This window comes from Mus caroli, chromosome 10 (genome assembly GCF_900094665.2).
Source record: "Mus caroli chromosome 10, CAROLI_EIJ_v1.1, whole genome shotgun sequence".
NCBI lineage: Eukaryota > Metazoa > Chordata > Mammalia > Rodentia > Muridae > Mus > Mus caroli.
The window spans coordinates 114,392,617-114,406,518 of NC_034579.1; the positions used below are offsets into that span (position 1 = coordinate 114,392,617).

The window sequence follows — 13,902 nt, forward strand, 5'->3', positions numbered from 1 at the left end:
TCTTGTGATCACACGAGGAAGTTTATTGAAAGTGAGACAGAACGAGACAGGACGAGAGCTCAGGCCAGCATGCTGGGGTCGAGACTCATGCTCCAGGCGGGAGTAGAGGAGTTTCGACCCCGGCCTGAAGTTTTACAGAGCTTTTAAAGGAAAAAAACCACAAACCAGGGGAAGGGAGGGGAGATCATAAATTTTTTCAACAATTAGATCATAGATCATGTGCTACCTTAGGCAACGCTTCTGGGGCGTTGAGACATTCTACAGAGGTCGTTGGAACATTATGATTGTTCCAGGAAAGGTAAGGTATGTTCCGGGAGTGGCTGAGGCCTGGGGACCAGATGCCTATGACTCAAGTGTTTATGACCTTAGCGGGTCGCCAGGAATTTTCCATTCTTCACTATCATGGGAACTATGAGGGTAGGTACCAGCTGGGAACAAAGCAGGCAGCCAGCAAGAGCAGTGGCTTTTCTGTTGGCCAGCCCTCCTGTAATAAAGACCTACTGCTGGGAGGTGCTGGGGGCAAGGAACCCCCCTCAGTTTATTCTTCCTGACTAATAGCACCCCTACCGATACCTCTTAGTTTAATCAAGACTGAACAAAACTGATAACCAAGATTGCGCGTCATAGCAGATTTGATGGTGATTGGCATTTGGGAGTGGAGGCTCAGACGTTCTAATGCTGGGCATATCATTAGGGCAACTCATGCCGCTACAGTGGGTGGCTGCACTTTTCTTCACGGTGGCTGATATTTTTTTCCACGGTGGCCAGAACTTTCTGGGGATTATTTTATATAACCTTTTCCAACCATTTTGTAATGTCAACCTAATTATAAATTAATCATTCTACATATATTTCTCAATTTCACTAGCCTTTAAAAGCCCCTGTTTGACCTCTCTATGGATTTTATCTTATAGGCTCATTTACTTAATGTATGTCACTTGTAGAGTCCAAAGGTGATTCTGGGAACAGATGATCTGATCTGTCTTGACGGCCTTCTCTGCTCGTCACTGCTTTGCCTGTGTGGTGATGAACCTTATTAGGTGTGTTGTTAATACAACCCCATTCTTTTGTTTTGGGTTTGAGGCCCTGGCTGTCTGGGAACTCACTGTGTAGACCAAGGTGATCTCTAACTTGCCGATCCCCCCCACCCCCCCGCCTCTGCCTCCCAGTTCTGGGATTAAGTAGGGAGAGAGGAGCCAGGTGTGGTAGGTCACATCTTTAGCCCTAGCATGTTGTGATAGTTTGGATATGATCTGCCCAGGGAGTGGCACTATTAGAAGGTGTGGCCCTGTTAGAGTAGGTGTGGCCTTGTTGAAGTAGGTGTGTCACCTTTAAGACCCTCATCCTAGTTGCCTGGAAGTCAGTATTCTGCTAGCAGCCTTCAGATGAAGATATAGAACTCTCAGGTCCTCCTGCACCATGCCTGCCTGGATGCTGCCATGCTCCCACCTTGATGATAATGGACTGAACCTTTGAACCTGTAAGCCAGCCCCAATTAAATGTTGTTTTTATAAGACTTGCCCTGGTCATGGTGTCTGTTCGCAGTAGTAAAACCCTAACCAAGACACATGTGGAAGGCTGCGACAGGACGGCCAAGTTCGAGGCCAACCTGTGTTACATAGCAAGACACTGTCTTAAAAAGCCAATATAATGAAACCTAAAACCAAACCAAAAAAACCCCCAAAAAACAGCAACAACAAAAACCCCTAAAACCAAACCAACAAAACAACAGGGACAGAAGACCGACCCCTGGAATAGGGTTTGGCATAGCTTTAGGCTTTGGGGGATATTTTTAATATTCCTAAGTCAAACCTGGGCAATTTTTCTTCTCAGGTACCCCAAGTACTTTAGGAAAATCTTAGTGGGTGCAGTGAGTATCCACTAAGTGCAAGGGTGGAAGGGGGCTCTGATCCCCGAGTGAGGCATGTGGGAAGTGGGTGTGTGCAGCAGGTTGTGGAGTGCTGAGGCTGATCAGAGGTGGCAGTAAGGTGCATAACACAGTGATCTTTCCAGAACAGCCTTCCTGTCTCACTTGGACATCTGTTCCTGGTAAGCAGCCTGTGAGTCCAACCTTCCATAAGGAAAATGGCCCTGGAAAAAGGAACCCAACCATAGCATCCAGTGAGTCACAGTGGCTTTACAGCCTTCCAGGAAGAGTCGGCGCCTCCAGATGGGAAGGAGCTCGCTGTACCTTTGGGTGGGCGCCTTGACCGATGGTCTAGACATCCTTCCATCAGGGGCTAGAAACAATTCTAACTGGTAGAGTCCTCTATTTTTCATGAATTCCTCTGGGCTTAATGCAAACTTTTGCATATGAAACCCAAAGTTTAATTAGGAAACACGCCTGCGATAGAAGTCTAGGTAGCAATAGAAACGGAAGAACTTCTGGCATAACTCCTGGTTGGGTTGTTTTTCTCTGGTGCTGGGGACTGGACGAGGGCTTGTACTTGCTGGTAGATCCATGACTGAGTGAAATCCTCCAGCCCCTAGTGTAACATTCAATGAAAGGAACCAGATATAAAAACCTATGTGAACCAACACACAGGCACTCAAACGAACAGACTTGGTGATCAGCTAGGGTGTGAGGTGTCAGCATGCTGGTTCCCTGTGGCTAGTGTGCTATTTCTTGGTCTGGGTGGTAGACACATTCTCTTTTTTTCTGTGGTTAGGCTTGATGTTTTTGTGTGCTAAGTTCTTGCTCTACCACCAAACTGCATACCCCTTCAGTCTTAGTGTTTCTTCATAAAAACCCACTACACTAATGATTGGTACACTTTTTTTTCCTGTACATATTTTATACTTCAATAAAAAATGAGTTCATATATATATATATACATATATATGTATATATATATATATATATAAATATAAAATTACATGTAAGAACACTGTAGCTGTCTTCAGACACACTAGAAAAGGGAGTCAGATCTCATTACAGATGGTTGTGAGCAACCATGAGGTTGCTGGGATTTGAACTCAGAACCTTCAGAAGAGAAGGCCTCCAGAAGAGCAGTCAGTGCTCTTAACCACTGAGCCATCTCTCCAGCCCTGAAATAAATAAATATATGTATCTATCTATCTATCTATCTATCTATCAATCATCCCATAGGATAGTTTTCAATCTGGCATGTGACTGCTTCAATTTGATCTGGAAGAGTTGACTTTTGTGTTTGAAATGAAAATGTTGATACCTGGGCAAATCTAAACAGAGTCAACACCAAGGCTTCTCCTTCGGTATATTAAAATGAGACAAAGACTAGCTTACAGGACTTACTGTGGGAAAGTATCTGTGGGATTAGGACTGGATTCCCTGCCTCCTGCTTCCCCACACAGGTGTCCCCAGCCAGGACTCTTACAGCAGCTGTCAACCTCTCAGACAGGGCTGTGTATAAAGAGGCCTCACATTCAAACACATGAAGAAAGTGAATACGAAACAAAAATCTTTTCTTGAAAATAGGAGCCAAGTGTTGCGGTGCTGGCTTTTAATCCTGGCAGAGGCAGGCAGATCTTAATGAGTTGAGGCCAGCCTGGTCTACATAGTGAGTTCCAGGATATTCAGGGCTACATGGAGAGACCCTGTCTCAAACAAAACAAAACAAACAAAAAGCTACTAAAATTTCACATTCTTTAATGGAACCCAGCTCTCCAGGGGAACAGACAGGACAGTGACAGCAAATCACGAGCAGACAAAGGCGTCCAGAACTATCATATTTATTATAAAGCTACACCTTGAAGAACAAACCCGACCGTATACTGAAGCCTGTAATGGTACATGCCAAAATGTACTGTACTATACAGAAAAGTGCATCGTCACGACAAATTAACAAAACATCATCTTTTCTTCCAGGACTGTAAAAGCATCACTTTTCTCCTCACCTCAGAGAGAACCAGTACAGAGCAAGGGACAGGATGGCAGTGGCACTGTGGGTGGGGAAGGTTGGATCAGACGGCAGGAAGTCACAGCGGGGTGAGAAAGGCACAGTCACGCCTAGGAGGGCAACAAGACAGTGCGGTAATCCACGTGGATGCGAGATGCACGTGACAGAGGCACAGAAGGATGATGGGAGTGGGGAGAGGCTGGGAAGGAGGGGAGGGGGTTTCAGAACACTGTGGGGGGCGGCTCGAAATGAAGGAAGTGGGCGGGACCTAGTGGGCCACAGTCCAAGAGCTAGGCTAAACGCTAAGGTAGGAAGGCACTTTCACATGTACATACTACAGATGTACATTGACACACTTAGGTAACCGTCACAAGCAGAAAGCTACCGGTACTGCAACTGACCAAACCGACAGGAAAGGACAATACTGGTTTATTTACGTGGGCGGGAGTTAACGTTCAGAATGCAGGGACAGAGCAATCTCTCCTGTGACACAGCCACCTACTACGCTGTCGATATCTACGATCACCGTCACACTACACACGGAACCTAGGTGAACGCTCTACAGAGGGGCATCCACAAACACACGGTTTATATAGTTTTCTTTCACTAGTTTCTAAGATAAGCATTATGGAACCCAGTACGGGTATTTAAACATACAAAATTCCCTATGTAATTTAAAGATACAGTTACCCATTGTGACTATACCACTGAGACTTCTTTTTTTTTTTAAATAAAGTATATTAGGATGGGTGAAACTCAGTCTCTGGCTTTACAGTCTATGCCAAAGTCATCTGCTGCAAGCCTGAGGCTCCAGCCTGCTGGAGCTTGGGGGAGTGGGGGGGGGGGGCGCCTCTCAGCTCAGGGGTCAGTCTCAAGAAGGAGCTTCTATTTGCACTTTGAGGCTCTCTGTGTTCCAGAGACTCAGTGGCAGATACCAGAGATGGCGTCCCACATGCAGTTCCTGCATTCATGGTCTTTTCTACTGTGGCCAGGAAAAAAAAAATTAACCCAAATAGACTCTCAATGGACTCATGGCCTCCTTACTGTTGGGTTTCAGATGTTAGATCACGATTCCTTCAGCATGGAGACGTCAGAGACTGAGCATTCCAAAATGCTAAGACCACTACTACCAACCCAGTTTCTTAGTTAAACCATGAGCCACTTGGAGACTGGCAACTGCAGAGACAGAAAACTCAAGAGAGACCATCTGACCCTTGGGAGCTCTTTATCCACTGGTATTTACTCATGACTATGGCAGTTGAATGAGTGAATTGTCAACTATGAATTGTCCTGTGGCTGGCTTGTGGGACACCGGGCGTCAGATTATGTTGTGTGAACTCAAGGAAAACTGTTGAACAATGGTGTGGCTTGTGACAAGAACTCAAGGTTTACACAGTGCCCTCAGAAGTTTATGTGACACTCTCCAGAGAATGTGTAGCACGTTCCTAGCAATCCATACCTCAAACTCGAAACTCACACCACAGGGCTTTGCAAAATCTCCATCAGGGGTGCAAACTGCGTGGTTCTATCAGCTACGAATCTTTAGTGCGTGTGGAGTCGGGTATCACGGCTGACAGTCATTTGCTCCCGTCTCTAAACTGCGTATGTATGGACTGTGAGACCTGGAAATGAGGGAGAAGTGAGAGCACCTTGGGGTTCCTTTCCTTCCTTTCCTTGTTCCTTCCTGCTGTGCTACATCTGTGGTTCAAACCAGGCCCTGCAAGGCGACCCTTTTCCATGGCTGCAGCTTTTAGGGAGCTTGACTGACAGTTTTTAGGATCCTCTGTGCAGGGGGATGCCTTACCATAAACTATTGTGTGCGTGGCTCAAAGGGTGTGAAAGTCAGAGTGGTGGGGGGAAACAGGCCTATTGAGCCATCTCTGAGAAAGGAGACTTAACTGTTAAGTGTTAAGGTGCTTACCCGGAGACCGTCTACACTCTCTGCTTTCATTTGAGACCAAAGTGAGCCTGGAAATGACATTAGGTACAGGAGAGAAGATGGAGAAGATACAGGAGAGATGGAGTCAACCAGGAGCCATTTCTTAGAGGAAGAAGTCCTGGCAGTACAAAAGCATGGCCTTTGTTATTCAAGGCAGCAGAGTCCTGACCTAGGAGTAGAAAGGCTTAGGTGGAGCACAGAAGGCCTTGGACTGGGGGGCGGGGGGGGGGGGGGGGGGGGGGGGGGGGGGGGAGAGGCGAGGTGGGGGGAGGGCATTGCCTGGGAGCTGTCTAAGGAAGATCTGAAAAGCTAAAATTAAAGCTTAAGAAAGGCCTTTATAAATGAACTCAAAAGGTGGCCAGTTTCTCCTGCCTCCTGTTGGTATCATCTGTCCAGGAAAAGTGGTTCTAAGAATCGTTATTGTTTTCTAAATAAGTGGCGGGTTCGTTTAGGAGATAATAAACTTCCAAAGAGACCAGCAGTCAGTGTCAGTCAAAGGGCAGTCCTGGCTGGGTCTCCATGGCTTCTTTTGCAAAATGGTCAGAAAGAATGGTTCTGAAAAATTTGAGGCTTAAAACCTTACCATACTTGGGTACCTGGGGGTAGGGAGTATGTCTTCGGTACTCTTGTGAAATGAGGAGAGTGGCTTGGAAAGGGAATAGTTCATCAATAGTTTTTTTTTTTTCCTGCAGTGGAATGACTAGACTGGCAAACTGAGGTAGCCATGGGTCATGACCTTGACTTTAGCGCAGGTCTTGGTTGGTTTCTGCAGGAGTTATTGTCAGTGCTGTGCTACTCTTAGGTGGGCACGCAAATGCAACTGGCGCCACCAGTTTGAAATTAAAACTAGAAAGTAATTAATGGGGTGGGTGGGTGGGTCCTAAGGGGTTTGCTTTGAGCCCTCTGTTTGCCTCATCAGGAAGTTCGGCTGCTACGGCTAGGAAAATTGTGATTTGTACCTTAGTGAAACCAGTTGTGTCCAGAATGATCTGGGGGGGGGGGCGAGCTGGGATGTACAGCTCAGTGGTAAGTGTATACTTAGCATGCAAGCAGTCCCCGTCAGTCCCCAGAACCAAACAAACACAAATCTATCATATATATTTTTTTAAGATAGAGGAAAAATATAGTATATATGATAAAGAAAAATGGCTATATGCTAAAATACCAGGGAAAAATACCCAATGGAGCCCACTGGACTACAGGAGGTCTGTAGAGATCATAATGCAAAATTCAAAAGGGAAACACAAACAGGAGGAGAACAGAAGTCATGATTCTGAGGTACAAAACTGGGAAGGCACCATCCCGGCACCACAAGGTTGTCTTCCCATGGTGGCCTCACATAGCTCTCGCTCAGTACTGTAGTCAGATCTGGCTTGGCTCAGAGAGAGCTGTGGCTAGCAGAGCTGGGGCTTCCGATTGGGGACCACTGGGCCTTTGTGGCATAAAGGAACCAAGGATTCATTTCCTGTCTGGTTGTGGGGGGGATTTAGGGGAAGGCAGACATATTTCTCAGGCAGTTATTGAAAACATCTGCAGGAGTTTGTGGTGTAACAAGAAAGTCCTTATGACCCGGCTGCTCTAGTCCATTGTAAGTGTAAGGGGGGGAGGGGTGGACTTGGACTTCTCCGGGGCTGATCGAGGTCTTTGAGGGAACCATGTCAACAGCCATGGAGACAGTTTCCCTTACTGCCTCTTCCAGCTTCAGTTCAAGCAACGTCCGAGTATCTTCTACACACTTCCACTGAGTCTTTAACCTGGATCCAGGGAAATGAGTTTTATGGAAGGGTCCACCACTGAACTCCTTCAAGCCATGAACTGAAGGTCCCACGGGAGCCTCCCTCTGTGACCTTCATCAGGTGCGGGCTGCCACTCTGGACTGGGTTAGAGGTGCTTGTTGTCGGTTGCTAGGCAATGAGTGCTCATCCCACAAGTGTCACAGACCATGCGTGGCAGGTGATGACACTCCAGTAAGACCTGGGATTCGGGTTCTCTTGCTTCCGGGACACTCACCTGGGCTACACTAAATTTGAAGCCATACGCAGTGTTGGGTGAGGTGTTGCCTTCATTACAAGGGTGCAGCATTGGATTTTTCAAGTAAGTCTAAGTGTTTCTATTGTCTTTAAAACGACGATAATGTCCAGTTATTAAAAAAAAATTACAAAATACAAATGCCCATGTTAATTTAGCTAGTCCCAGACATCATTACATTCGACACAACATAGAAAAGCCAAACTCTCCAGTTAAAAGCGTGAGACTGGGGATGGTTGTGGATCACCCACTCTTGCCACTAACTCATTTTCATCTTCAGACATCCCCCCCTCCCCTCACGACCTTTGTTTTTACATCGTGCAAGACTTATCTGTGGGACCCTGGGAAGGTGCGGCAGGTCCCATGGTAGGGTTTGTTTTTGGAAGAACAGCAGGCTTTGGCCTAAGGGCTGGGGGCTTCAGCTGAACGCCCATCCGGGGTGCCACCATAGGCTTGAAAGTACTCATTGTCTCGCTGGAGGAGCTGGTGCTCCGGCGAATCTGTGGCTCTGAGCCCCTGAGGGCGACGTTGTGCAGCGGGCTGAGTGATTCTGTGGAAGTCGCAGGGGTGGGCGAGTTCTTCACTTGCTCCAAGGTGTCTAGCACGACATCGGGGGCGTGCTTCACCGTGCTCTGCCTCTCGAGTTCACGGAGTTCGTTCAAAGCAGTGTTCATGGTCTCCTCAATATCCTGGTGGAGAAAATAAAGAGAGAAAAGGAGAGAGCGGTGATCACAGAAACAAAGAAGAGAGTGTGACTATTTGAACTTTACGGTCTGTCCACAGGGTATGTACACTGCCACCTCGTGCATTTGGGTTGACTCTAAATGATCTGGAGACTTAGAAGCAACACACATGGAGCCACAGATCAAACAACTGTCATTCGGAGGTACTAGGCCACCTACTGAGGCCTCCATGTCTTGTGTGTAATTGATCAGAATTCTGTTTCATCTTTGTGTGTGTGCTTGCACATGTGTAGGCCTGAGGTCAACCTTAAGTTGTTGTACTTCAGGTATTGTCCCTTTTGTTTTGAAATAAGAGTGTCTTGCTGGCCTGGAACTCGCTGTTTAGGATAGACTGACTGGCTGGCAGACCCTTCGGATCTGCCTGTCTCTGCTTCCCCAGAGCTGGTTTGACAAGTGCACACATTGCCACACCCTGATTTTGAAATTTTGTTCTGAGAATGGAACACATATCCTCACGGTTTTCCATCAAGAGCTTTACCAGTCAAGCCCTGTCCCCAGCCCCTCTTGACATATATACCAAAGTGAAAACCCCATTCATAAGGACTGGAATGTAAGTATTAAAATGTAAAACATTTAGTCAGAGAACTGTACTACAGGGGAGTGCAGTGACCAGCTTAGGCTATGATGCACACCCATTGCCTGGTGTGCTTATTACTTCTTTGTGCTGGGAGCATCCAAATCATTTTCTAATTAATAATATTTAAATATTTAATATTAAGCATTGTAGTGTGTAGTTTCAATGACACATCACCCCCTTAGCCCAGGAGCTGCAATGGAGCTAACAGCCCCTCCAGGCTCCCTTTTTTTCCTCCCACCTTAGCTCCAGGATCAGAGCTGTACCAGCACGGACCCGGCTTCTCTTTTCTACCTGCCTTTTCTCCTGGAGGGGTTTCATTACCAACCCACTCCCGAGACCCTTGAATCTTCACATAAAACACACACACACTTCTCTGTTATCTTTAGAACTTGCCCATAGGCACAATTCCTGGGTGCAGATACCTCCTGCCTAGAAATCTGTGCCCTTATCAATCTATTATCTCCATCTCTCCTTCTGCCCTAAGCTTAATGGCTTGCATAAGCTAGTCCCCCAGCCCCCAACATCCTTGGCCTCGGCCCATAGTGGCTGCAGGCCCCAGCTGCCCCGAGACCTTACATGACTGCTGCTTTCTTTTCATTCCAGAAAAAGCCCCTTTCTCCTTCCCTGCATCTCCTTCTTTTCCTCTTGGGACCTGGAAGTCCCACCGTTGTCTTCCTTCCAGTAACTGGCCCCTGGGCCTTCTTTATTGACAAGTCAAGAACCAAGTGGGGAACAGGACCGAAGCAACAGAACCCTCCCCTTAGAAAGCATTATCAATTATGGAACACTAGAAGCTCCTTTCCAGACCGACCTGCACACCTTCTGTACTTCTTAACTCTTCTCTCTCCAAACCAGCCCCATCCCTCCTGGCCTCTATGCTACCTATGGACTCTATATGTTCCCATGATCTCTCAGAATGAGGTAGTTGTTCCCTTCTCTTTACTGGGCACAGTCCACCCTCCACCCTCACTACTCCTCAAGTGCCTCTTACATGGTAGGGCTAGTCGTGATGAGCTGTTTGCTGGCCTGTGGGGGAGGTTTTCATTTCTCATTCTGAGAAGTGGCTTTGTCTGGAAGTGTCTTTGTTCCCCCTTTCAATGTTTGAAATATGGTATTCTAGATGGTTCTGCTGAGAAGTCTGCACTCGTTTTTAAGGATCCTTCATATGGAATTTGACTTTATTCTCTTATTGCTTTTACTATTCTTTCTTTCTTTCTTTATTTATTTACTCATGGCCCTTGATTGGAATGCTCATTGGAGAAGACATTTTGGGATTGAGTCTAATCAGGGAACTTTGAACTTCACAGACTTGGACTTGGGAGAGCAGTAGAGACACTGAAAAGGAGCTAGATGCCTGTGTGGTCATTGGGCATAGAGAAAACACTCTCCTGAGGGTTCAGTTCTAAGGTGGAGGGAGCTTAGGTCATCTGCAGTAGCAATGGGGACTTCCCAGGTTAACTTCTCCCATGAGAAGTTCATCTTAGCTCTGGATCCATTAGGAGGGGAGACAGGATATGTACTACGTTTTTATGTCAACCTGAAAAGGCTAGAGTAATTTTGAAAGGAGGAGCCTCAGTTGAGAAAATACCTTCGCTGGATGGACCTGTGCAAGAAAATGTCTTGCATTTTCTTAGTCAGTAACTGAAGGAGGAGGGCCCAGTCCATTGTGGGTGGTACCAACCCTAGGCGGGTGGTCCTGAGTGGTATAAGAAAGCAGGTTGAGCAAGCCATGAGCAGCACTCTTCCATGGCCTCTACATTGGATCCCATCTCATTTAAGTTCTCCCCCTGACATCCCTGGATGCTAGACTACAAGCCATGACATAAAATAGCCCCTTTCCTCTGCAAGTTGCTTTTGGTTAGGGTGTTTTTTCACAGCAATAGAAAAGAGTAAGACAGAGTAGAAGAGAAAGGGGCCTTGCTCTCCTCCCTGTGGTGCTGTTTCAGCTTTAGACTTAAAAATCGTTAATGCTCACACAACTTCCATGCTTCCTTAGTCATTCAGGTTGGATGGATCTGTTTCCTACTCTTTATTATGGCTCCTCCCCTTTTGTGGGGGAGGGGCAGGGGCCAGCAATAGGTAACTCTATTTTGTCTTCTTTCTCGTATTATGAAGAACATGAGGATCAAAATGGAGGTACATTTGCCATGCTTATATATGAACGTGGAAGGCTGTAAAGGAAGGGATCTTATGTGTGTGTGCTTGATTGACTGAAAAAGAAGAAAAATTATGCATAATAAACCTGCCAGATGTACAACCTTGACAAAGGCCACTGCACTTTTACACAGAAGATGCTGTAAGGACATCTATGCAGCATGGACAGCTGCTTAGCAGCTGTTTGTCTGACCTTGGATGGACGCCAGCCTTGTCATTTATTAATCATGGTAGGGAAGGCTTATTCTTCCATGACAGTGCATTTCTCTTCATTTCACCTTGGAAATGTTTCTGCGTCTCCACATCCTTGAATTTGCTCCCGGTTTGCTAGAGGGACACATCTCCAAGCAATGCTCTGCCATTCCCCAAGACACACAGCCAGTCTTAGAAGAATGTCCCTGGCTGTCATTTAGGCTGACAGCGTAGAAACATAACATACTTTTTGCATGGTGTTACATTCTCTAGGGCTACCATTTAGTGAATCACCCTTTGGCTGGAACACTGTGAGCAAGGGCTGGGCTGTCTGTTCTTCTGAGAAAAATCACAGTGCTAGTAGTGTTTCATCGAGTATGAAATTAATTAATACTGCTATGCCAATGGGCACTTTTAACTACTGAATTCATGGAAGTTCTATGTGTGGGCACAAAAGTATTTTACTTTGTCTTTTGCATACTCATCAACTAACATTTGTATGAACAAGTTCTAGTGTTCTGTAGCACACTAGGGCAACTACAGTTCAGAATTATAGTTGATCAAGAGCCAAACACAAAGAGGGAAAATATCAAAGGAAGCTGTAAAGCTCACTTGATAACTTCAAATTGCATACAAATACCAAATTATTATATAGCATCATATAATACATTAAGTCCTTATATCAATGAAAAGAATTAAAATAGAAATGCACTTAATTTAAAAAATATTGATTTTCTTATATTTGTCACTTATGTTATCAAATAAAATATATTATTAATCCAGTTCAGATGTAAAGGGAGAACTATAGGAAGTTATTTCAAAGGGTAAAGTGTGCACCATTGGAGAGTTGATAAAGACAATGCATTCTCTCTCTCTCTCCCCCACCCCCATAAAAATGGAGACCATTCAGAACTGAATGGAATCTTGGCAAATGCTACAGTGTATTCCACCTTGAGGGTGTTGTGCTGTTTGGACTAAGACAGTAACAGACATAAACATTGTACTATACACATACAAGGTATGTGAACTGGTCAGATTCACAGAAACAGAGGACGTTGCTTGCCAGGGCTGTGGGAAGGGGACATTGGAGAAAGTATCCCTGTGTAAAGTTCTAGAGAGTTATTTTATAAGGATGGAAATATTCTTTACTGGATTATCTAGACTTAAAAAAGCTTAAGACAGCACAATTTATGACTTTTTTTTTTTAAAACAAGGAGTTCATGACAGGCAGTGTTGAGATGGGGTGCAGAACTTGCCCTGTTCTAATGGAAACATTTTTTTCTCTTCATTCCCAGGACCCCTTCTGTGCACCTGGATCATAGCCCCTACTCCCCACCCCAGTGTGATTGTCTCCCTTGTCTTCTCCTCAGCTGTACTGCCAGCATCTTGAGAAAGCAGCTGCATTGAACCTGTCCATCAGGGAAGTCTATCGCATCTCACAGGTCCTGGTACACTCAGTGCTCACAAGCTTTTGCTAAATGAAGAGGCAAAACCGTGATACCCAATCGCACTATCCAATAAAGAATAAACCAGAGCACAATGTGATGTTCCCCTGTAGACAGGACACGCTCCCATTCAGTCTACTGCAGGGATCCCACTGATTTGTTTAACAAAAGAACAAGCATACTTTTTTGCATCATCACTAGGACATGCTCTTTGTCCCCGTGGGAATCTTTGAAGGCTGGAGACACAAAAGACAGAGCTGGAAGCCATTTTTGAGGGTGAAGAGCACTTTTCAAACAATTTCATATGTAATTTCCTTTACTGGTAAACATAGGAAACAAAACCCAAGTATTTTTCCCAAACAGATGGTAAAGACTTCTGTTTACCTGCCGACTTTTGTTTTTATGATTTATGATAAAAAGGATTTCCTGGTTCTGGAAGCAAAAGGGTTAAACAGCTTATTATGTATCTTTTTTACCCTCAAGCTCCTAGGTCTGTCTCTAAACTCAATCAGATTTCATCTGCTTCTTACAGCAATGATGCTAGGGGCTTCTGAAAGCATGGCCCTCAGCTATCTTCAAATGGAACTGGTTCTACATAGGTCTCAAAGGGCCTTGTATAACCCTTTAAATAGATTGAAAGGTCAAAAGTCTTTTTTGCTGAGAAATTGCCCTGTACTTAAAATTCATTTAATTGTGTATAAATGCACGAAACTATTCAAGTAGTCTAATTTATCATCCAGAATTCTCCATCATCAGGACACTAAAACAGTTTGGGACTGGGTCAACTAAGGATTCCTGTTTTTTTTTTTTTTTTTTTTTTTTTTTGTTTTTTTTTGTATAATCAGTTTTCATACTTGTTTCTCACCCCTTCTCCTCTCCCTTATTTAGGGAGTTTTAAAGCTTCAAAAACAGTGGGAGACAGCGGAGACATCTCATGTCCAGCACC

General features: G+C 45.3%; 1 protein-coding gene and 1 long non-coding RNA gene across 3 annotated transcripts in view; one reads left to right on the forward strand and one right to left on the reverse strand.

Moving 5' to 3' along the window:
• The window catches only part of LOC110302974, a 33,718-nt gene extending 20,373 nt beyond the window's left edge, over nucleotides 1-13,345 (forward strand). Inside the window, exons 2-3 of the long non-coding RNA XR_002378883.2 lie at nucleotides 8,629-8,731; nucleotides 12,807-13,345. This is a non-coding gene — a long non-coding RNA (uncharacterized LOC110302974). The remainder of the gene's footprint in view (nucleotides 1-8,628; nucleotides 8,732-12,806) is intronic.
• Srgap1 (SLIT-ROBO Rho GTPase activating protein 1) overlaps nucleotides 6,986-13,902 on the reverse strand; it is a 267,065-nt gene continuing 260,148 nt past the window's right edge. For both annotated transcript variants that reach the window (XM_021173834.2, XM_021173833.2), the window contains exon 22: nucleotides 6,986-8,534. In XM_021173834.2, the coding sequence (XP_021029493.1) occupies nucleotides 8,157-8,534 (378 nt within the window). In that variant the 3' untranslated portion in view covers nucleotides 6,986-8,156. The remainder of the gene's footprint in view (nucleotides 8,535-13,902) is intronic.